At 42.6% G+C, this 26,008-nt stretch overlaps 1 protein-coding gene and 1 long non-coding RNA gene across 2 annotated transcripts; both read left to right on the forward strand.

The window, feature by feature from the left end:
- The first annotated feature begins 11,579 nt into the window (after nt 1–11,579).
- Nucleotides 11,580–16,105, forward strand: LOC135532135 (uncharacterized). The gene is made up of 3 exons (XR_010454297.1): nt 11,580–11,609; nt 15,096–15,170; nt 16,050–16,105. It is a non-coding gene; the product is annotated as an uncharacterized LOC135532135 (long non-coding RNA).
- Nucleotides 16,106–20,101: 3,996 nt separating this feature from the next.
- Nucleotides 20,102–24,202, forward strand: LOC135532062 (uncharacterized). The gene is made up of 6 exons (XM_064959711.1): nt 20,102–20,371; nt 20,719–20,982; nt 21,182–21,272; nt 21,378–21,429; nt 21,523–21,758; nt 22,337–24,202. Exons 2-6 carry the CDS (start codon nt 20,949–20,951, stop codon nt 22,416–22,418), a joined length of 495 nt encoding a protein of 164 aa, XP_064815783.1. The 5' UTR covers nt 20,102–20,371; nt 20,719–20,948; the 3' UTR covers nt 22,419–24,202.
- The last annotated feature ends 1,806 nt before the right edge of the window (nt 24,203–26,008 follow it).

Here is a 26,008-nt window from a genome sequence, read left to right on the forward strand (position 1 = left end):
AGTACTGTCCTACAACAAGCAGACTTAACATCCCCTAACTAAACACACACATGGCTGGGGTACACTACTGTACAGTACTGTCCTACAACAAGCAGACTTAACATCCCCTAACTAAACACACACATGGCTGGGGTACACTACTGTACAGTACTGTCCTACAACAAGCAGACTTAACATCCCCTAACTAAACACACACATGGCTGGGGTACACTACTGTACAGTACTGTCCTACAACAAGCAGACTTAACATCCCCTAACTAAACACACACATGGCTGGGTTACACTACTGTACAGTACTGTCCTACAACAAGCAGACTTAACATCCCCTAACTAAACACACACATGGCTGGGGTACACTACTGTACAGTACTGTCCTACAACAAGCAGACTTAACATCCCCTAACTAAACACACACATGGCTGGGGTACACTACTGTACAGTACTGTCCTACAACAAGCAGACTTAACATCCCCTAACTAAACACACACATGGCTGGGTTACACTACTGTACAGTACTGTCCTACAACAAGCAGACTAAACATCCCCTAACTAAACACACACATGGCTGGGGTACAGTACTGTACAGTACTGTCCTACAACAAGCAGACTAAACATCCCCTCCCTAAACACACACATGGCTGGGGTACAGTACTGTACAGTACTGTCCTACAACAAGCAGACTAAACATCCCCTAACTAAACACACACATGGCTGGGGTACAGTACTGTCCTACAACAAGCAGACTTAACATCCCCTAACTAAACACACACATGGCTGGGGTACAGTACTGTCCTACAACAAGCAGACTAAACATCCCCTCCCTAAACACACACATGGCTGGGGTACAGTACTGTCCTACAACAAGCAGACTAAACATCCCCTCCCTAAACACACACATGGCTGGGTTACACTACTGTACAGTACTGTCCTACAACAAGCAGACTTAACATCCCCTAACTAAACACACACATGGCTGGGGTACAGTACTGTACAGTACTGTCCTACAACAAGCAGACTAAACATCCCCTCCCTAAACACACACATGGCTGGGTTACACTACTGTACAGTACTGTCCTACAACAAGCAGACTTAACATCCCCTAACTAAACACACACATGGCTGGGGTACAGTACTGTACAGTACTGTCCTACAACAAGCAGACTAAACATCCCCTAACTAAACACACACATGGCTGGGTTACAGTACTGTACAGTACTGTCCTACAACAAGCAGACTAAACATCCCCTCCCTAAACACACACATGGCTGGGGTACAGTACTGTACAGTACTGTCCTACAACAAGCAGACTAAACATCCCCTAACTAAACACACACATGGCTGGGGTACACTACTGTACAGTACTGTCCTACAACAAGCAGACTAAACATCCCCTAACTAAACACACACATGGCTGGGGTACACTACTGTACAGTACTGTCCTACAACAAGCAGACTTAACATCCCCTAACTAAACACACACATGGCTGGGTTACACTACTGTACAGTACTGTCCTACAACAAGCAGACTTAACATCCCCTAACTAAACACACACATGGCTGGGTTACACTACTGTACAGTACTGTCCTACAACAAGCAGACTTAACATCCCCTAACTAAACACACACATGGCTGGGGTACACTACTGTACAGTACTGTCCTACAACAAGCAGACTAAACATCCCCTAACTAAACACACACATGGCTGGGGTACAGTACTGTACAGTTCTGTCCTACAACAAGCAGACTAAACATCCCCTAACTAAACACACACATGGCTGGGGTACACTACTGTACAGTACTGTCCTACAACAAGCAGACTTAACATCCCCTAACTAAACACACACATGGCTGGGGTACAGTACTGTACAGTACTGTCCTACAACAAGCAGACTAAACATCCCCTAACTAAACACACACATGGCTGGGTTACACTACTGTACAGTACTGTCCTACAACAAGCAGACTAAACATCCCCTAACTAAACACACACATGGCTGGGTTACACTACTGTACAGTACTGTCCTACAACAAGCAGACTTAACATCCCCTCCCTAAACACACACATGGCTGGGTTACACTACTGTACAGTACTGTCCTACAACAAGCAGACTTAACATCCCCTAACTAAACACACACATGGCTGGGGTACACTACTGTACAGTACTGTCCTACAACAAGCAGACTAAACATCCCCTAACTAAACACACACATGGCTGGGGTACACTACTGTACAGTACTGTCCTACAACAAGCAGACTAAACATCCCCTAACTAAACACACACATGGCTGGGGTACACTACTGTACAGTACTGTCCTACAACAAGCAGACTTAACATCCCCTAACTAAACACACACATGGCTGGGGTACAGTACTGTCCTACAACAAGCAGACTAAACATCCCCTCCCTAAACACACACATGGCTGGGGTACAGTACTGTCCTACAACAAGCAGACTAAACATCCCCTCCCTAAACACACACATGGCTGGGTTACACTACTGTACAGTACTGTCCTACAACAAGCAGACTTAACATCCCCTAACTAAACACACACATGGCTGGGGTACAGTACTGTACAGTACTGTCCTACAACAAGCAGACTAAACATCCCCTAACTAAACACACACATGGCTGGGGTACACTACTGTACAGTACTGTCCTACAACAAGCAGACTAAACATCCCCTAACTAAACACACACATGGCTGGGGTACACTACTGTACAGTACTGTCCTACAACAAGCAGACTAAACATCCCCTAACTAAACACACACATGGCTGGGGTACACTACTGTACAGTACTGTCCTACAACAAGCAGACTAAACATCCCCTAACTAAACACACACATGGCTGGGGTACAGTACTGTACAGTACTGTCCTACAACAAGCAGACTAAACATCCCCTAACTAAACACACACATGGCTGGGGTACAGTACTGTACAGTACTGTCCTACAACAAGCAGACTTAACATCCCCTCCCTAAACACACATGGCTGGGGTACACTACTGTACAGTACTGTCCTACAACAAGCAGACTTAACATCCCCTCCCTAAACACACATGGCTGGGGTACACTACTGTACAGTACTGTCCTACAACAAGCAGACTAAACATCCCCTAACTAAACACACACATGGCTGGGGTACAGTACTGTACAGTTCTGTCCTACAACAAGCAGACTAAACATCCCCTCCCTAAACACACACATGGCTGGGGTACACTACTGTACAGTTCTGTCCTACAACAAGCAGACTAAACATCCCCTCCCTAAACACACACATGGCTGGGGTACAGTACTGTACAGTACTGTCCTACAACAAGCAGACTTAACATCCCCTCCCTAAACACACACATGGCTGGGGTACACTACTGTACAGTACTGTCCTACAACAAGCAGACTTAACATCCCCTCCCTAAACACACACATGGCTGGGGTACAGTACTGTACAGTTCTGTCCTACAACAAGCAGACTAAACATCCCCTCCCTAAACACACACATGGCTGGGGTACACTACTGTACAGTACTGTCCTACAACAAGCAGACTTAACATCCCCTCCCTAAACACACACATGGCTGGGGTACAGTACTGTACAGTTCTGTCCTACAACAAGCAGACTTAACATCCCCTCCCTAAACACACACATGGCTGGGGTACAGTACTGTACAGTTCTGTCCTACAACAAGCAGACTTAACATCCCCTCCCTAAACACACACATGGCTGGGGTACACTACTGTACAGTACTGTCCTACAACAAGCAGACTAAACATCCCCTCCCTAAACACACACATGGCTGGGGTACAGTACTGTACAGTACTGTCCTACAACAAGCAGACTAAACATCCCCTCCCTAAACACACACATGTCTGGGGTACACTACTGTACAGTTCTGTCCTACAACAAGCAGACTAAACATCCCCTCCCTATTTGATCAGACCCCCTTTTGAGAACCATGTTAAAGTTGACAGTCTGCAACTACCACAAGACAGTCATACCTTCTCCCTTCCTGTCCTGACTGTGATGTAAGATACCTGCCTTTCAGCCTTCACTTCCATCTCCTCTAACTCTAACCTAATAGAGGATATATTAGTGAAATAAATCCTGAAGGCCAGTAGAAATGTAATTACACTGTAACAAGCATTGCAGTTCATTGTAATAACAAAATGTAACTGGTGGTAATTGCAATCTGTAATTCCAGAGATGCTTGTTTCAAAAAGTTTTCACTAAATTCAATCATTTATTTTATTTTTATTTTACTTTATTAAACCTTTATTTAACTAGGCAAGTCAGTTAAGAATGAATTATTATTCACAATGATGGCCTACCCCGGCCCAACCCCGACACATTCTGCCCCGCCCTATGGGATTTCCCAAACACTGCCGGTTGTGTACAGCCTGGAATCGAAACAGGGTCTGTGCCTCTGGCACTGAGATGCAGTGACTTAGACCCCTGCACCACTCGGGGGCCCCACATTTAGTGTTTTGTTTCTTCTCAGCTGCATTTGATTAAGTAATAACTATCACAAGGTTGTAATCTCTCGTGGACTGATGCGGTGGGTGTCCCGATATTAGATAGGCCCTAATTACCTACCTGCTCTAATTATGTTGTTGTTAGCACTTGCACCCAAAAAGTTTACCATCTGGGTTAACAGATCAGATACAGTAAAGGTCAACCTCACTGACTGGCGTCTACCATGCCATAGTTAGCTAGTTAGCTAGCGTTTAGCTACATTCAGAAGTAACTAATGTTACTGATAGTGTGCTGACATAAGTATATAGCTGGCTAACTAAGGTTAACATGCTAGGTGAGTCTTGCGTAATACCACCGAGGTACCGATACCCTGTGAACAAGGTTCAGGGAAGATTAGACCATTGAGGCCAGCTAGCTTTAGAGTAGTCATTACAGCATAGCTATTTGCCAGCTTAGGTAGCTAGCTAGTCAACGTAAGAAAACTAGCTAGCGAGCTAGCTTGATAGCTAATTTCCAATAACTCAACAGATTGCATGGGAAAGTCTATTCTGTAGATGGTAACTAGCTAGCTAGCATAGTTGGTAGTTGGAAGGGACAAATAGCATAACAGATAAGAAGCAGTTGGAGATAAGTTTTTAACAGTACAATGGCAGGTTCTTAAAGTAACTGTCCAGTGAAACTCTCACTTTTAAAATGTAATATTCTGTTAATATTCTGTTTACTGACAATACACTCATACCAAAATCATTTTGTTGACTCATACAAAGCTCGTATTTGCGGCTAAACTATTTTTTTAAACTCACCTCAAACAGACTGTTTCAAAAATGCTTGCTATTTCCTAATAGAAGATGATGTCATACTCCTGAGGAGGATGAGCTGGCCAATAAGTGATCTAGAGGAGTATGAGCTGGCCAATAAGTGATCTAGAGGAGTATGAGCTGGCCAATAAGTGATCTAGAGGAGTATGAGCTGGCCAATAAGTGATCTAGAGGAGTATGAGCTGGACAATAAGTGATCTAGAGGAGTATGAGCTGGCCAATAAGTGATCTAGAGGACTATGAGCTGGCCAATAAGTGATCTAGAGGAGTATGAGCTGGCCAATAAGTGATCTAGAGGAGTATGAGCTGGCCAATAAGTGATCTAGAGGAGTATGAGCTGGCCAATAAGTGATCTAGAGGAGTATGAGCTGGACAATAAGTGATCTAGAGGAGTATGAGCTGGCCAATAAGTGATCTAGAGGACTATGAGCTGGCCAATAAGTGATCTAGAGGAGTATGAGCTGGCCAATAAGTGATCTAGAGGAGTATGAGCTGGCCAATAAGTGATCTAGTGGAGTATGAGCTGGCCAATAAGTGATCTAGTGGAGTATGAGCTGGCCAATAAGTGGTCTAGAGGAGTATGAGCTGGCCAATAAGTGATCTAGAGGAGTATGAGCTGGCCAATAAGTGATCTAGAGGAGTATGAGCTGGCCAATAAGTGATCTAGAGGAGTATGAGCTGGCCAATAAGTGATCTAGAGGAGTATGAGCTGGCCAATAAGTGATCTAGAGGAGTATGACAATAAGTGATCTAGAGGAGTATGAGCTGGCCAATAAGTGATCTAGAGGAGTATGAGCTGGCCAATAAGTGATCTAGAGGAGTATGAGCTGGCCAATAAGTGATCTAGAGGAGTATGAGCTGGCCAATAAGTGATCTAGAGGAGTATGAGCTGGCCAATAAGTGATCTAGAGGAGTATGAGCTGGCCAATAAGTGATCTAGTGGAGTATGAGCTGGCCAATAAGTGGTCTACTGTAACTATTCTGTCAGCTAAATAGCCCTCACAGTTAACATAACTAATACAGGATGACAGAACAATTGTACAGGCTGCATAACAAGGCTGCACTACCAGACCCCTTCACAGGGACATAGTAAAGACAGGCTGCACTACCAGACCCCACCACAGGGACATAGTATAGACAGGCTGCACTACCAGACCCCACCACAGGGACATAGTAAAGACAGGCTGCACTACCAGACCCCACCACAGGGACATAGTATAGACAAGCTGCACTACCAGACCCCACCACAGGGACATAGTATAGACAGGCTGCACTACCAGACCCCACCACAGGGACATAGTATAGACATGCTGCACTACCAGACCCCACCACAGGGACATAGTATAGACAGGCTGCACTACCAGACCCCACCACAGGGATATAGTATAGACAGGCTGCACTACCAGACCCCACCACAGGGACATAGTAAAGACATGCTGCACTACCAGATCCCACCACAGGGACATAGTATAGACATGCTGCACTACCAGACCCCACCACAGGGACATAGTATAGACAGGCTGCACTACCAGACCCCACCACAGGGACATAGTAAAGACATGCTGCACTACCAGATCCCACCACAGGGACATAGTATAGACATGCTGCACTACCAGACCCCACCACAGGGACATAGTATAGACATGCTGCACTACCAGACCCCACCACAGGGACATAGTATAGACATGCTGCACTACCAGACCCCACCACAGGGACATAGTATAGACATGCTGCACTACCAGACCCCACCACAGGGACATAGTATAGACAGGCTGCACTACCAGACCCCACCACAGGGACATAGTATAGACAGGCTGCACTACCAGACCCCACCACAGGGACATAGTATAGACATGCTGCACTACCAGACCCCTTCACAGGGACATAGTAAAGACAGGCTGCACTACCAGACCCCACCACAGGGACATAGTATAGACATGCTGCACTACCAGACCCCACCACAGGGACATAGTATAGACATGCTGCACTACCAGACCCCACCACAGGGACATAGTATAGACATGCTGCACTACCAGACCCCACTCCAAGGTGACATAGCCATTGACTATAGAGGGGCTTGATTTATGATTTACCCAAAATACTACAACAATATAGAAATACATACTGTACATCTAGCATTGATTTATTTTGAAGATTAGCTACAATGTAGTTTAGCTGCAAAGATTGTAATTTCGAACGACTCTGTTTTTACAAATAATGGTTTCATTGGACTTTTGGGACTATGCTATTGGTTCCATTCTAAGTATTTTGGCTGTTCCTGTTGTTTGTCCTGCTGTCCAAAGGGTGGAGCTGGAGAGCACCAGGCTGGTGATCAGGTACCCAGACCGCTGGGTCCAGAGAACCCCTCCCTCTCCTCAGAGGACCAACCCTATAGGCCTCAACACCTCCTCAGCCTCCCATTACGCCTCCACAGGGTAAAGACATCCATCTGTCTGTCATTCAACACATCATTATGAGTTATTCTAAAGTGTTACCAATCAACTCATATACACTTTTGAAATGTACAAAGTGATGGAAGGAGGAAGCAGGAGCACAGGTGCAGGTGTTTGTGTTTTCATGCTGTTTGTCTCTCTCTCTCCCAGGACCAGGAGGACGGCTCCCATCAATGGTGACGAGTGTTTCTTCTGGAGGACCACCGGCTGTTTCTATGGTGACAAGTGTTGCTTTAAACACAAGCCTGACCAGAGAGGAAGAGACAGGAAACCATGTCAACCCTGTCCACCATGACAACCCTGACCACCACGCAGGGACTGGATATGAGAGAGGGAGGAGAATGATGAGGATGAGGGACTGTGTCCCTACTTTAAAAGGGAACAGGAGGTTTGGGGGGGATGGTGGATGGGGGGGGGGTGTCACCCCGTTTGTAGTCCTCTGGCACAGACCACAGATCCCAGACAGAACACTGGACATATATAATGAGTGTGTGAAGTGTCAATCAAAGTGAAGAGGAGTGCACCTCTGATTTCCTTCCCCCTCTCCCTCGGCCGGAGCTGTGAAACATGGAAATGACATCATCATTAGAACTTGAAGGGATCTCTGCCCAGTGAACCTCCTCTATGATGACCATGTTGTAGACACTAAGGGGGCTGACATCTGTTGTTATCATGTGTTTTGCTGTGTATGTATATATGGTCATGTGACTGGACATGTGACCCCTTGTGATGTCATTGTGAGACTCAGTGCCAGCCTGATGCTATAGGGTGCCTAGTAAAAGCCCCTACATGGGAAACATTAATGTTATTTTGAATTGAATTACAGTTGAATATGGGGCATGTTCCAGGCAGACTATATTGCAGTCATCTGCCTGCTCTCACAAACATTAGTCATTCTCCTTGTTTACCTAAAGGGGTACTATAAATCTAAATCAAATATCTAAATGATCCATGGAATGACCACCTTAAATCAATTCCATATGTCAGCTAGTAGAACCCCCAACCCACCCCCCGCAAACGGCTTCGACTTTTAGAGGATCAGAAACCCAGTGTCAGAGGGAGCAATGACCAGCACCTACACACACAAATCAAATCAAATTGTAATAGTCAAATGCACCGAATACAACAGGTCTAGTAGACCTTACTGTGAAACGGTTAATGACAAGCTCTTAACTAACATTGCAGTTGTTTTTATGTAAGTAAACCATTTTTGAAAATTATTTTAAAAATGCTTCAAAAAACAGATCAGATAATAAAATAACAATAATGAAGCAGCAATAAACAATTACATGAAAGATTATTCATTGTCATTTAAAAAGAGCACGCATCATACAGACACAATGGGACACAATAATCCCAGACAGACAGACTTAGCTACAGTGCCTTGCGAAAATATTCGGCCCCCTTGAACTTTGCGACCTTTTGCCACATTTCAGGCTTCAAACATAAAGATATAAAACTGTATTTTTTTGTGAAGAATCAACAACAAGTGGGACACAATCATGAAGTGGAACGACATTTATTGGATATTTCAAACTTTTTAACAAATCAAAAACTGAAAAATTGGGCGTGCAAAATTATTCAGCCCCCTTAAGTTAAAACTTTGTAGCGCCACCTTTTGCTGTGATTACAGCTGTAAGTCGCTTGGGGTATGTCTCTATCAGTTTTGCACATCGAGAGACTAAAACTTTTTCCCATTCCTCCTTGCAAAACAGCTCGAGCTCAGTGAGGTTGGATGGAAAGCATTTGTGAACAGCAGTTTTCAGTTCTTTCCACAGATTCTCGATTGGATTCAGGTCTGGACTTTGACTTGGCCATTCTAACACCTGGATATGTTTATTTTTGAACCATTCCATTGTAGATTTTGCTTTATGTTTTGGATCATTGTCTTGTTGGAAGACAAATCTCCGTCCCAGTCTCAGGTCTTTTGCAGCCTCCATTCTTCCAGAATGGTCCTGTATATGGCTCCATCCATCTTCCCATCAATTTTAACCATCTTCCCTGTCCCTGCTGCAGAAAAGCAGGCCCAAACCATGATGCTGCCACCACCATGTTTGACAGTGGGGATGGTGTGTTCAGGGTTATGAGCTGTGTTGCTTTTACGCCAAACATAACGTTTTGCATTGTTGCCAAAAAGTTCAATTTTGGTTTCATCTGACCAGAGCACCTTCTTCCACATGTTTGGTGTGTCTCCCAGGTGGCTTGTGGCAAACTTTAAACAACACTTTTTATGGATATCTTTAAGAAATGGCTTTCTTCTTGCCACTCTTCCATAAAGGCCAGATTTGTGCAATATACGACTGATTGTTGTCCTATGGACAGAGTCTCCCACCTCAGCTGTAGATCTCTGCAGTTCATTCAGAGTGATCATGGGACTCTTGGCTGCATCTCTGATCAGTCTTCTCCTTGTATGAGCTGAAAGTTTAGAGGGACGGCCAGGTCTTGGTAGATTTGCAGTGGTCTGATACTCCTTCCATTTCAATATTATCGCTTGCACAGTGCTCCTTGGGATGTTTAAAGCTTGGGAAATCTTTTTGTATCCAAATCCGGCTTTAAACTTCTTCACAACAGTATCTCGGACCTGCCTGATGTGTTCCTTGTTCTTCATGATGCTCTCTGCGCTTTTAACGGACCTCTGAGACTATCACAGTGCAGGTGCATTTATACGGAGACTTAATTACACACAGATGGATTGTATTTATCATCATTAGTCATTTAGGTCAACATTGGATCATTCAGAGATCCTCACTGAACTTCTGGAGAGAGTTTGCTGCACTGAAAGTAAAGGGGCTGAATAATTTTGCACGCCCAATTCTTCAGTTTTTGCTTTGTTAAAAAAGTTTGAAATATCCAATAAATGTCGTTCCACTTCATGATTGTGTCCCACTTGTTGTTGATTCTTCACAAAAAAATACAGTTTTATATCTTTATGTTTGAAGCCTGAAATGTGGCAAAAGGTCGCAAAGTTCAAGGGAGCCGAATACTTTCGCAAGGCACTGTATATGCATGTCAGGGTTCCCTTTGGGTCTGTTGTTCTGAAGATCAGTGAGCTGAAGACAGCTCTTTCACACAAGAACACAGTGGAAACTCAGAGCAGCTTGCCTTGGCATAATGACATCTCACTGTTGTCTGTTGTTTCTAGCTAGCTAATGTTGATAGCTAAATGTTAGCTAACACGCTCACTAGCTAACTAACTAGCTCACTAGCTAACTAACTAGCTCACTAGCTAACTAACTAGGTCACTAGCTAACTAACTAGGTCACTAGTTAACTATGGGGTCTTGCTGTAATTCAGTAGCAGCACATCATATTGTTCACAATCCAGTACATTCAGAGTAGCTGTGTGATGCACAAAAATGCTTGTTTATCACTGAATAACAGCAGTGTCATGTTATTTTACCTTCTATTTTGTATATTTTCATCGGACAAGAAGGGACATATGAGGCCTGGTAGCTGCAGTAATGTTGAGATGTCAGTAGGTAGAGCTCTAGTCTAGAACACTGGAACCAAAGATACTCCCCTTTCATCTGTTCTGGAACCTTCAGTATCAGCTGATGAGGAGTGATGGGAATGGGTCACATTTTGTCTCTTGTAAAACATGTAGGTCCACTCCTCAAATAAAGAAATGCAACTACAGTATTCTGACTTTAGACCATTTTCTATTTAGATACAGTAACATCCCTTATGTGACATGTTGTTGCTGCATGTTAATGACCTGACTAGGCTACTTTAAAATGTGTCAACCACAGAACTCACACATAGGCTACGCCTGCTTCTACTAACACTTACAGTAAACTACTTCTTGTTTCCACACAGTGACATTAGGTTGACTAACTGTTCAAGACCTCTCCCCTTCACTTCACTCTGTAAGTACACTTGACAATATCTTGAAATATAGTTTTAGTTTTGACGTTTTTAGCCAAACATCACATTACTTCCTGTATCTTTGTACTTGTTGGTTTATATTGAACTGTGTTTTGGTTGTTACATCAGGGCCTGTATTCATAAAGTGTCTCAGACGGTCCATATAATTATGATCTAAAAGGCTAAACTGATCCCAGATCAGCTCTCCTACTCTGATACACATTGTGAATACAAACCCTGGACTGGGGTATCATGTGTTTAGTTTAGTTCAGTTTATTCAGTGGCATGTTTAAAGCATGATTAGTAGAGTTTGCCAGTAATACCCAGATGCATTTCTGCTGAAAGGGGGACGGATCTCAATTCTATAGGGTCGTGTTCACTGTCATAGTATAACAGGGTGAGGAAAACGTGTGTGATGTGATGTTTCTGTCCATGTGTATGTGTGTGTAAATGTATTTTTACATATTAATCTGAAAGTTAGATATACAGTCTCCAAAATTATTGCCACCCTTGACAAATACTGAGCGACGCTGTGTGCTACAAACGACGGGATGTACATTGTTCATGTGGTTTCACAAGACGTGTGCCTGCTGTTTTAAGAGCACTGAGAGCAAAACAATTAATTTGGAGACATTTTGAAAATGGCCTCAAGTAAGAGTGACAGTAAGATTAAGAGTGATTGAGTGGATGCTTCGTAAGAGCTTTAGGAGTAGTATTAACATGAGACACAGTGATGGTGGTTGTGTTTAGGAGTAGTATTAACATGAGACACAGTGATGGTGGGTTGAGTTTAGGAGTAGTATTAACATGAGACAGTGATGGTGGGTTGTGTTTAGGAGTAGTATTAACATGAGACAGTGATGGTGGATTGTGTATAGGAGTAGTATTAACATGAGACACAGTGATGGTGGGTTGTGTTTAGGAGTAATATTAACATGAGACAGTGATGGTGGATTGTGTATAGGAGTAATATTAACATGAGACACAGTGATGGTGGGTTGAGTTTAGGAGTAGTATTAACATGAGACAGTGATGGTGGGTTGTGTTTAGGAGTAGTATTAACATGAGACACAGTGATGGTGGGTTGTGTTTAGGAGTAGTATTAACATCACACACAGTGAGAAACATTAGACTATACAGAACATGTTCCTATGTAACTCACATGGCACCTGCAACGTTATGGGTTTGGTTACCAGGACCACCCATATGTAAAATATATGCACACAGGACTGTATATTGATTTGGATTGTTGAGTCAACTAAACTGCATAATTTATGGACAGCAGACTACAATAAATTACACAGTCAATACAGCAGGCTATGGTGATGTTCATTGGATTATCTGCTAGCTAAAGCTACTAAAAGTACTGTACAACAGAGGAGGCTGGTGGGCGAAGATATAGGAGGATGGACTCATTGTAAAGGCTGGAATGAATGGAACACTATCCATTAATTTTATTCCTATTACTGCCAAAGGAATGAGGACATAATGAGGACTGGAGGCTGCAGTAATGTTGAGATGCCAGTAGGTGGCGGTCTAGTCTAGAACACTGGAACCTTCAGTACCACTTTGAGGCAGCTGATGAGGAGTGATGGGAATAGGTCATATTTAGCCTCTTTATAAAATCTAGGCCACTCCTCAAATATACAAATGCAACTATTTTCTGACATGTTGTTTATGCACGTTAATGTCTTAACATCCTGACTGGGCTACTTTTGAAATGTGTCAACCACAGAACTCACACTTACAGTAGGATACTTCTTGTTTCTCTGCACTGCCAGTAAGTGTTGTTGGTTCAGATGAACTGACTCAGCATCACCGTCCTGTTAACCAGGGTAGGGAGAAGTGTTGACATCTATACTGTGTAGGATGTGTGTTTGACCATTTCTACGTCCATAACAGCAAGCTCTCTAGACTTTGATGCAGACTCAAGGGCCTTATGTACCTTCCCCTAGATAGTGTCTGTACTGAATATCCACCATTTTGTCCAACTAGTAGTTAGAGAATAGAATACATCATTGTTTAGTGAGAATGTGATGTCATATGTTTCTTGACCCCCTAACTAGTGTCATACTTTCCCAGGTAGGAAGGAGGAGTTAGGGGTGGATGGGAGGGTGAAGATCCAATGGAGAGGTTTACCCCCCTGACAGTCCCATTGAGTCTGATTATGGGATAGTAACATGGGGTGGGGGTAAATATGGGCATCCCTTCTGATAGGCCACACCCACAGGAAGTGTCACTAAGTGACGTTGTTGAACAGATGCATGGACTTCTGATTGTTCTCATCCTGGACGGGAGGCAGGAAGGGACAAAAAGCACAATGGGTAAGAAGCAGCTGGAGAGAAGGTTTAGTTATATTTTCATGTATCTCTCTCCTCCTAGAAATCCTGTTGTATAAGAACCCAAAGTGAACCGGAGGGCCTTGTTGTGGTCACAATAACACCCTTTGACGTCCCTGTGGTCCTTCACACATTCCTGAGTCAGTACCTAGGGATTAGTAGAGGTCATCCAGACCGTTTTTACATGTGTAACAGCTGGATCTCGTCTGAGCGGTAAGCTGGATATGCCGAGACCTGCTGCGTACTTAATGCTGAGTGGTTTAGGTTCTGCCCACTATAGTGCTGTCTGGTTAGAACATGGTGTTGAGGCCCGTCTCTCTACTCTTGATGGTCACCACCACCACATACATGCAGACACATCTGTTTCCATTTGAAGATGTTTTATATTATTGTGTGGTTATATTCGCTGGTCTCACACTGCAGTAAGGAACTGCATGTCAAAAGTCTATCAGCAACACAACACTTCTTCTCAAGACTGACCATGTCGTGCACTAACTGAAGGTGAGGGGAGGCGGTGTCCTGCAGCACATCCAAGCACCCTGATTGGTTGGATGAACAGCGGTGCAAAGGGTGATTGACAGGGCTGCAGGCCAATCAAGTTGAGAGGGCATGTAAACACACACGGTCATACCATACCCATAGGGCTCTGGTCAAAGGAAGTGCACTATTTGGGACGCAATCAGTGTAAAGAAATGACAGTGGCATATTGTACTACTACAGACATCAGTGTTTGGGTGATTAAATGTGACTTTGTCAAGTAGCCAATGTTGTGTTTCACCATTCTATCTGATTAATTGAATGTGTTTGTAGAATAGAATGAATGACATCATGGAACTGTCCAAATGTAAATGGAACTTTGACCTGTTCCAAGTAGAACTCAGAGGGACAAGGCAACACATTCTAAGATATTATAAACATTCCATATAGAATAGTCAACATATTGTTAACATGGTTCTGTATTTATTGAAAGTGGAAATGGGAGACATTTTGTCTATTATAGAAATGTAGGACCCTCTCTAATACAGTAACCTCCGTTCTCTGACATGCTGTTCTGGTCCTCATGCATGTTAATGTCTTAAAGAGGAAGGAAAGGACTGTTCTGTATCAGCTACTTGTGTTCTGACTACTATAAATATGTATCAACCACAGAACACACACTTACCAGCAGTTCCCACTCAATACCAGTCAGTTAACTCACTGTACAAGACCTCTCCCCTTCAGTCTGTAAGTACTCTTGATATCTTGAAATATAGTTTTTTGTTTTTAGCCGTAAGTCATCTCCTCAAGGGTCTCAGACATGGAGAGCTGATCTAGGATCAGGTCCTCCTGGTCCATATAATTATGATCTAAATGGGAAAACTAATGCTAGATCCTTCTCTGAGACACTTTGTAAATACAGACACTATCATATAATGATGATATAAAAGGTGTGTGTGACTTGTTGTTTATCCTCACAGCTTGGGGATAGTAGGTGTCATTCAAGCTGGTGGTAAATGCCTTGCTCAAAATGGCAGAGGTTTCCACCTTGCCAGGTCAGGGATTTGAACCAGTAATGTTTCAGTTACTGGCCCAACGTTCTTAACTGCTAGACTACCTGCTGATACCGCTGACAAACCATATTACCAAACTATAATGAAGAATGTGATTTACACACCATCCACCCGAGGCTGTGAGTCAATCACCACCTTCCGGAGACACCTGAAACCCCACCTCTTCAAGGAATACCTAGGATAGGATAAAGTAATCCTTCTCACCCCCCCCCCCTTAAATGATTTAGATGCACTATTGTAAAGTGGCTGTTCCACTGGATGTCATAAGGTGAATTCACCAATTTGTAAGTCGCTCTGGATAAGAGCGTCTGCACTTAAATGTAAATGTGATGATGATGTGTTGTTATACCTGCATCCCAAATGACACCATATTCACTATAGAGTGCACTACTTTTGACTAGAGCCCTACCTGCTGCCCCACTGATGGTTTGTATGTAGTTATTCACCAGCTATAGAGTGCACTACTTTTGACTAGAGCCCTACCTGCTGCCCCTGATGGTTTGTATGTAGTTATTCACCAGCTATAGAGTGAGTTGTTGTTTATGTTTCTAAGACTGCAGGGTGGGAGATGCAACAATGGCCTTGAGAACAGCAGGAAGTGTGTTGGGGTCTTTCTCTGGTCTGTAGCAGGTATGGTCTCATTCTTATCTTTTAGTTGCTCTGTTTATCAATCTACAGACATTTCTAAAAGGATAAGAATCATAATGTTATTCTGGTGTGTTCTGTTAGGAGTCTCCACTTCACTTTAAATAGTTATCTTTCACACCTCACTGAGTGATGCTTATCTGTGGTTTCCATTCACACTCAAATCAGGAACTATGGCAACAAAGGGTGAACAAACCCTACAGTCAGTGTGAGCCAATGGACCTCATTCTCATTCTTATACCATTGTGTTGTGTGACTGTGTTTCAGTGGTACTTGGTCAGTATGTCTGGAGTGTGACTTACACCACTCAGAGTATCTGTACCTTGGAGGGGTCATCAGTGAATCTGTTCTGCTCTTACATATATCCCAGAGGTAAAGTCACAACAACCTTCTGGTTCACTAAATGGGGGACTGGTGTAGAACCTAAAGATCTAGGTCAGGACCCAGAGTATGCAGGTCGTCTGGAGTATCATGGGGATAAGAAGAAAGACTGTACCCTGAGAATCACAGACCTGAGAGAGAGAGACTCAGCTACGTACAGGTTCAGATTTCTAACAGATCAGGAAGGAAGGAAATATTCTGGAAGTCCTGGAGTCAATCTGTCTGTTACAGGTACAGTAATATGCTTTATGCTGCTAGTCTGTTGAATTAATATCTACTGTCCATTTAGGTCTAGAAATTGGATTTGCATATATGAAACAGATTTAATAATTAAATGAGTTTGAGAATGTCTTGCATCATGTGATTAAACTATAGAACAGGTGATTCAGGGTTTTAATGTTGTGATCTACTCCAGCTCTGCAGGTGAAGGTGACTCCTGCTGCAAATGGACAGAAGACACTGACCTGTAGCACCACCTGTACTCTGACTGACAACCCCACCTACATCTGGTACAAGAACGGACAACATCTAGATGAGAGCACCTCCCCCCAGTACAAAGACTCAGTCTCCAGCAACTATGAAGACAGTTACTCCTGTGCTGTAAAAGGCCATGAGGATCTCCACTCTCCTGCAATGTGTGAGTGTTTATTTATTAATAAGGGACAGATTGAAATTTACTGGGGGATGGGACAGGACTGGTCTTCAGAGTTTGAAATATTTTCACCCTACCCTCCCCTTGTACTGTAAAATAAATTGATCACCCTCCCCCTCGTAGAATTAACTCAAAATAATGTTTACGACCACAAATAAGAATAATTGTAGCGACCTGCATTTATATTCGTGAATACCGACTTTGCCACTTCAGCCTGCTTTTGAGGCCTGATCGATGCCACGCAGGGCTACGGGCCAGAAGTTTGAGGGTTCCCGACCACCACAGACAAGCTCACCCTGCCTGTTCTATTACACTGCGATCATATACAGAATATATGCAACACATTTTCCACCAACAGGTTTCTGTGCCAATGCAGCACACAACCAATACACAAAGCATACTGACTTCGGGCCCTTCAATGTCATGGTTTGTGTTTTCAACACCACAATCAATAGACAATGTAAATCTGGACAAACAGAGAATGCATCCCTCCCTACCTTGTAGTCTTACCCAGTATTGAAGGCTTGACAATCTCTGAATGTCATTAAACTTTTTGGTGTTTTGTAAAAAAATGTCTCTTTCCATTCATCAAATGGCTGCTGCTCAGTTTGGATTGATTGACTGATCGATTTTATTTGTGAGTTAAAGAAATACATATATAAACAATATTATTTTAAGTGAACAGGATTGCACAATAAAGTTGGTGACTTATTTTCATTGTGGTCCCTATGTTTTACATAAATACATATACAATTATACTGAACAAAAATATAAACGCAACGTGCAACAATTTCAACCAGTTTACTGAGTTACAGTTCATATAAGGAAATCAGTCAGTTGAAATACTGTATATTCATTAGGTCCTAATCTATGGATTTCACATGACTGGGCAGGGTCACAACCATGGATGGGCTTGGGAGGGCATAGGCCCACCCACTGGGGAACCAGGCCCAGCCAATCAGACTGAGGTTCTCCCAACAAAGGGCTTTATGACAGACAGAATTACTCCTCAGTTTCATCAGCTGTCTGGGTGGCTGTTCTCAGATGATCCGCAGGTGAAGAAGCCGGATGTGGAAATCCTGGGCTGAATGTAAAAAACACACAATCCTCCCCACAACAAAAACTAAATAGGTCCCTAATACATCACTGTAAAACTGTATACAATGTATATCTGTGTTGGTTTCATTTTATAATATGACAACTGTTAGCATTTCTAGATAGAACTGAGAATACAATCTAGTTGACCTCTTGTTATGTCACTGTGTTTCAGGTGTTCAGGGTCAGAGATGCTACAGAGTGACTTACACCAAGAGGAGAATCTGTGTCTTGAAGGGGTCAACAGTGGACATATCCTGTACTGTTGGTTATTATTCCACCACATCATCATTCTGGTTTAGAAGTGATAAGTCGACCCCTGAAGACCTAACCACAGACCCAGGGTATACAGGTCGTGTGAAGTACACTGGAACATACAGAGGTCCCTTCACCCTGAGAATCACAGATCTGAGAGAGGAGGACTCAGCTGAGTATCGCTTCACTTTTAAAACACACAACTTTGAATGGGGTCATAGTTTCCCAGGAACAACTCTGTCTGTCACAGGTAATACTACACTGTATGATACAACTGTAAATCATATTGAATTACAGGAGAAATACATTGACCATCCTGTTGACACAGAGGTGTATGTGGTTTTATACATATTGTTTCAGGTCTGCAGGTGAAGGTGACTCCTGCTGCAGAGGGACAGAAGACACTGACCTGTATCACCACCTGTACTCTGACTGACAACCCCACCTACATCTGGTACAAGAACGGACAACGTGTAGATGAGCCCACTTCCCAACAACACTCCAGTAATATGCTGATGGTCTGGGATTCTACTGTGGACATTTACTCCTGTGTTGTTGGAGGTCACGCGGCTCTCCACTCTCCTGTAGTCTGTGAGTCTGAATGAAACTAGGATTCTACTTAGGAAGAATCAGTCATTTAAGGTCAATGAGAAGGGAAATACTTCCATGTTCATCATTACATAGAAATTACAGACAATGTCATAGATGTATGTATGTCACAGGTAACACTGCATAGCACATTATACAGTGTTGAAGAGTCAGGAAATGAATCATTAATTCTAAACGATGTCATCTGTTTTTGCTCTGCTTTAATTCAGGTGTTCAGGTGAAGGTGACTCCTGAACAGTTTTCAGAGTATAAGACACTGACCTGTATCACCACCTGTGTTCTGACTGGTAACCCCACCTACATCTGGTACAAGAACGGACAGATAGTAACTGACAACACTTCTCCCTATTCGGTCCTCCCTAATGCTGCAGACAGCTACTCCTGTGCTGTAAAAGGCCATGAGGGTCTCCTCTCTCCTGCAGTGTGTGAGTGTTTCTTTAACTAACAATACTGTTTAACCTCTGTGTGTATTGGTTTCACTTTGTCATTTGAGAACTGTTAGCATTTCTAGATAGAACTGAGAATATAATCCAGTTGACCTCTTGTTATGTCACTGTGTTTCAGGTGTTCAGGGTCAGAGCTGCAACAGAGTGACTTTCACCAAGAGGAGAATCTGTGTCTTGAAGGGGTCAACAGTGGACATATCCTGTACTTATGTTGGTTATTATTCCACCACATCATCATTCTGGTTTAGAAGTGATAAGTCGACCCCTGAAGACCTAACCAGAGACCCAGGGTATGCAGGTCGTGTGAAGTACACTGGAACATACAGAGGTCCCTTCACCCTGAGAATCACAGATCTGAGAGAGGAGGACTCAGCTGAGTATCGCTTCACTTTTAAAACTCACAGCTTTGAATGGGGTCATAGTTTCCCAGGAACAACTCTGTCTGTCACAGGTAATACTACACTGTATGATACAACTGTAAACCATAATGAATTACAGGATAAATAAATTAACCATCCTGTTAACACAGAGGTGTATGTGGTTTTATACATATTGTTTCAGGTCTGCAGGTGAAGGTGACTCCTGCTGCAGAGGGACAGAAGACACTGACCTGTATCACCACCTGTACTCTGACTGACAACCCCACCTACATCTGGTACAAGAACGGACAACGTGTAGATGAGCCCACTTCCCAACAATACTCTAGTAATACCCTAGTAGTGTTGGGTCATTCTGAGGACAGTTACTCCTGTGCTGTAGAACACCATGAGGACCTCCACTCTCCTGCAGTGTGTGAGTATGAATTAAACTACTATTCTACTTAGCAAGTATCAAAAACGTTATATCAATGAGAAGAGTATTACTGCTTTATCTGTACATATTCATCATTACATAGAAATGACAGACAATGTCATAGATGTATGCATGTCTATAGTTAGAGTGTTCAGTACCTCAGACACTTGAAGAATAGTTTAGTAGACTAAAGTCCTAAAGTATCTCTGAATGTATTGTTGTTAACGTTTTGTGTAAGTGATAGTTTTAGATAGTCCTCTGACTTTAGATATGATTTATTTTTGACATGACGTCATTTGAGGTAGTATACTACAGTCCTGACCCAATGACATATTCTCCTTTACTAGATGCTCCAAAGAACCCCTCAGTGTCAGTCAGTCCCTCTGGTGAAATAGTGGAGGGCAGTTCAGTGACTCTGACCTGCAGCAGTGATGCCAACCCACCTGTGGACAAATACACCTGGTACAAGAAGAACGTAGCCTCACCAAAAGCATCAGGACAGAGTTACAACATCACTAACATCATCTTTGAGGACAGAGGAGAATATTACTGTGAGGCCCAGAATGGAAGAGGATCTATGAACTCTACAGCTCTGATGATCATTGTAGCAGGTAAAGTTACATCTCAATACAAACCTACATGTTTCAATCTAATCTTAATCATTATGTTTTGGCTTATTACACCTTAGGTTATAACTATACATTGGGTTATAAGATCCCTTAACAAGTATTGCATTACTGTCCTGTATTATAGTTTATTTTAGTTTATTATATAATGCCATGTACTCATATCATCTGTATTATAATATAGGGAAACAAACCTCAGTTCTGACTGCAGCTGTAGGAATCATAGTGGTTGTTCTGGTTCTCATCCTCTGTCTCTCTGGACTCATGTGGTTCAGGTGAGTGAAAATGCATATTATCATGTTGTTCATTATTTAAATGTAGCCCTCTGATTTGTTGTTAATTTATGAAGTAATGTATTCATTAATTAATGTGCAAAACAGGAAGAAGGCCTCCAAACCCACCAACACAAGAGACACAGCAGATGATGGACAGGTGAGTCTGTTGGAATCAGAAGGAGACTGTGATGACTGTATTCTTTGTGGAACATTTCCACTCCTCATGTTGTCTGTCCTCTCTCTCCATCAGGGAGACTCTAGTCCAGTGTATGACAACATCTCAAACATGGCCATGACCTCTACTGCAGCACAGACAGCTGACACAGACAACCAGGATGATGTTCACTACGCCAGCGTCCACTTCTCTGGCTCCAAAAACCAGGAAGTGCCTCTGTACTCCACCGTCCAGGTGCTTCAACCCCAGAAAGAGGATGAGGATGTCCAGTACGCTGCTGTGAATTTCAACCTCCCCAGTGCTGCCACCTGGTGAGCATATTATGCCATTACAACAATATAGAGTCTCGACTATGAAGAAAATGTGAACACACAGACAGCGTCAATGCCATTCATATGCTGCTGCTTATTGGAGGAGAGGACAATGATCTCATTAAAATAAGCAAAACAGTTGACCCCTAGTGACCCCTCATTGCTCCCTGATAACTCCCTCCATCACTATCTGAGGGTTGAAGGAGAAATCTTCATGTCAAGTGACATTTCATTGAACTCTATGGTGAACTCTAGGGGCATACTATGGTGTGACAGTGAACATTTTGAAAAGTTGCAGTTTTAATGTCTAAAAGGTTCCAGGGCCATTCTACAGGCCAAATGGCATTTCCTGAAACTACAAACTCAACAATTTACATCTCAAGACAGTTACTATGGCATATCTATAATGAAGGAGGGATGTGATGTGATGATGGTTTTGAGTAACTGTTCTGTCTGCATTCCAAATGGCACCCTATTCCCTATTTAGTTCACTACTGGTCTAAAGTAGTGCATGCAAAAAAGGGAGTAGGGTGCCATTTCAGACTCACTTTCAGTTTAACGTCTGTTTCTTTCTCCAGGTCCACGTTGGAACAAGCAGCTGAGGAGGATCCCTCTGTTCTCTACAGTACAGTCAACAAACCCAGAACCAAGAAGACCTGAACACAACAAACCCAGAACCAAGAACTGAATACAACAAACCCAGAACCAAGAAGTCCTGAACACAACAAACCTGAACCAAGAAGACCTGAACACAATAAACCCAGAACCAAGAAGACCTGACAAACCCAGAACCAAGAACTGAAAACAACAAACCCAGAACCAAGAACTGAAAACAACAATCCCAGAACCAAGAACAGAAAACAACAATCCCAGAACCAAGAACCGAAAACAACAAACCCAGAACCAAGAACTGAAAACAACAAACCCAGAACCAAGAACCGAAAACAACAAACCCAGAACCAAGAACTGAAAACAACAAACCCAGAACCAAGAACTGAAAACAACAAACCCAGAACCAAGAACCGAAAACAACAAACCCAGAACCAAGAAGACCTTGTATATCTGGACCCGTATATAATAACTAAGTGGTATAATTAAGCAATAAGGTCAGAGGGGGTGTGGTATATTGGCCTATATACTGTACCACGGCTAAGGACTGTTCTTAAGCACGACACAACGCAGAGTTCCTGGATACAGCCGTTAGCTGTGGTATATTGGCCTATATACTGTACCACGGCTAAGGACTGTTCTTAAGCACGACACAACGCAGAGTTCCTGGATACAGCCGTTAGCAGTGGTATATTGGCCTATATACTGTACCACGGCTAAGGACTGCTTTTAAGCACGACACAACGCAGAGTTCCTGCATACAGCCCTTAGCTGTGGTATATTGGCCATGAACCACAAACCCCTGAGGTGCCTTATTGCTATTATAAACTGGCTACCAACATCAATAGAAAAGTAAAAAAGTATTTTTGCGTCATACCCGTGCTTTATTGTCTGATATACCAACACAATCTCACACTCAATTTGTGCAAATATGAACAAAAACTATTTTAGCAGATTTCATGTTTTTTGCGTTTTTGTGTGGATTAATTCATGGGAAAAGACACTCCTTTTTTAGCGATTTAATTTTTTGCAAAATACACACATTTTGTGCGACTTCATTCATAGGAAAATACATTTTTGGCGGCAAACTTTTCAAAATGATCAGAGCAATGGTCACGACTTCTAAAGAAGGTAACTCCTCTCCCCAACGATCCATTTTTCCTTTTCTGTTTGTTTTGTCTTTGGTTCTTTTTCACACCTGGTTTCATTTACATTAATTTCTGTGTGTATAAGGGTAACCTGTTGCCTGCCTAAGTTTGTGCGGGATTAGTCTTTTTATTTGATGTGCTCAGTGTTATTTGTTTTCACGGTTACGTAAGTGTATATAGTGTCAGAACTGTGTTTGTTCCTCCATGCGTTTGCACGGGTTCTCTGTTACGAGGGCGTTGTCCTTTTCGATTGTGCCATTCCAGTGTTGGTGGACGGTCTTATAAAAGCACGCTTCTCAGGCATCCCTGCTCTCCTGCGCCTGACTCCTACACCTGTCACCTAGACGCACCTTATCACAGCAATGCATGATGAGCAATGGTGGTTTTTTGTCTGATATACAGTACACACTTCTGAAATGTTGTTTCAACCAATCGGCATCCAGGAACCAAACTACCCAGGATCATATCGGTAGTCCCAGCAGTTGGTAGAGCCATGCTAGGGTAGAGTTGTAAGTTAGAGTAGGAGTGCTGATCTAGGGTCGGTTTTGCCTTTTAAACTATGATGAACATGAAAAGGTGCTTAAAAAATATATATTTTTCAAGTTAATTTTCAAAAAATATATTTACAGCAAACACAATCTGATTACAGGAATCTTTGACAAATAAACTTGAAATATTAAACTTAATTGTTGTTGTTTTTAGCTTGTTTTAACAGTATCTTTAGTTGAGAGAAAAATAAAAGCTTTTCAAATATATATTTTTTAAATCAACAACCAAAACAATGTGTAAACTACAGAGCCCTGGAGGTGACATTGACTGAGATTTGTATTTTCAACACGAGTAATATAACGTGCTTATGATTTATAAAATGAGTTCACAAATTATAAAACATAATAATGAATTACTCAAATGTGTGCATGAATTTATATTAAACATGATCATGATTTATAAAAAGAGCTAATAAATTATAAAACATGCTCCAAAAATATTAAAACGTGTGCGTGAATTTTAAATGAAACGTGCTCATGACTCTGCTAGTTTCTCATGTCTGAGTCAATTCTGGATACATTTGATGAATGTAGAATAATACAAAACATTAGATCTGGTAAAAGATAATTGAACTTAATTGAACAGAAAAACGTTGAACTTTCTGTACCATCATCTTTGAAATGCAAGTGAAAGGCCATAATGTATTATTCCAGCCCAGAATCAATTTACGTTTTGGCCACTAGATGGTAGCAGTGTATGTGCAAAGTTTATAGCTGAGCAAATGAATGATTGCATTTCTGTTCATATGTTGTATCAAGACTGCCCAACTGTGCCTAATTTGTTTATTAATAATCAAGTTCAAAACTGTGCACTCTCCTCAAACAATAGCATGGTATTCTTTCACTGTAATAGCTACTGTAAATTGGACAGTGCAGTTAGAATAACAAGAATTTAAGCTTTCTGCCAATATCAGATATGTCTATGTCCTGGGAAATGTTCTCGTTACCTTCAATCTCATGCTAATCGCATTAGCCTACTTTAGCTCAATCGGCCCACCGATCCTGAAGAGGTTTTAAAGCCATCATCAACAGCAGCGTGGAAGAATGGAAGAACAGTCCAGCTTACTACTGTACAGTTCCCATTCATTTGCTCTACTAAGTGGAGAGTGACAGTGGTGGCACCTTTCCATCCCTTTCCTGCTCCTTCAGTCGTCAAGGTATTTATCTTAGGTCTACTAGCTGCATGGCCTGGTTTTGTGGTTGTGTCCATTTGTGTGGCTCTCACTAACTCCATGGTGTTGAATCCACTCAATGGGTAAGTTGTGTGTGTGTGTGTACTGCTTCTGCAAACTTTACATTATGGCCAGCCAGGCATCCAGCTTAGGATGCTCCTCCATTGTTCATTAATTCACTCACAAACACACAAACACTCAACATGTACATGGTCATCCACTTGAACTCAACCTTGTTGGTGCTGTCCTCTATTGAGTTGAACATGTCCTTTATTGAAGCTGGGTTGTGTTCATTAGTGCACACATCATAACAAAATGTGTTGCAACAAAGAAAAAAAAAAACTTTTAATATTGTACAAGTTCAGATAGTTTTCTACTTTCTCTTTCTCAGTGTTTCTTCTGTGTTGTGCCTTATGAACATTACCCTGTCCTTTACTGACTTCTTCTCTGTAGTGGCCTGTTATTGTTGTATTGACCATGTTGTCTTCTGTTGATATTTCCCCAGCTGCCTGGCTGCTTTGGGCCTGGCTGTGAGGTGGTGGTGGTCTCTGGGGGCTGGTCGAGGCGGAGAGGTACAGGCAGGAGGAGCCTGCAGTGGCTGTGGGTGTTGCCCATGTCAAGCCACGCCCGGGGCCTGGCGGGGGCTGAGTACATAACAGCTGAGCTGGACTGCTCTGCCCTCCCTACAGACTCTGGTAGGAGGCAGCCCAGCAACGGCAGCAGACCCAGGAACAGGTGAAGAATGGATGAAGGGGGACGACACACAGAGAAAC

Source organism: Oncorhynchus masou, chromosome 5 (genome assembly GCF_036934945.1).
Source record: "Oncorhynchus masou masou isolate Uvic2021 chromosome 5, UVic_Omas_1.1, whole genome shotgun sequence".
NCBI lineage: Eukaryota > Metazoa > Chordata > Actinopteri > Salmoniformes > Salmonidae > Oncorhynchus > Oncorhynchus masou.

Bases quoted from the DNA above. Each gene is read 5' to 3' on its own strand.
- LOC135532062 (XM_064959711.1), top strand. From the start codon at position 20,949: ATGAACTCTACAGCTCTGATGATCATTGTAGCAG. The intron at 20,983-21,181 runs GTAAAGTTACAT...ATTATAATATAG, and splicing joins TCTGATGATCATTGTAGCAG to GGAAACAAACCTCAGTTCTG. The intron at 21,759-22,336 runs GTGAGCATATTA...TTCTTTCTCCAG, and splicing joins CTCCCCAGTGCTGCCACCTG to GTCCACGTTGGAACAAGCAG.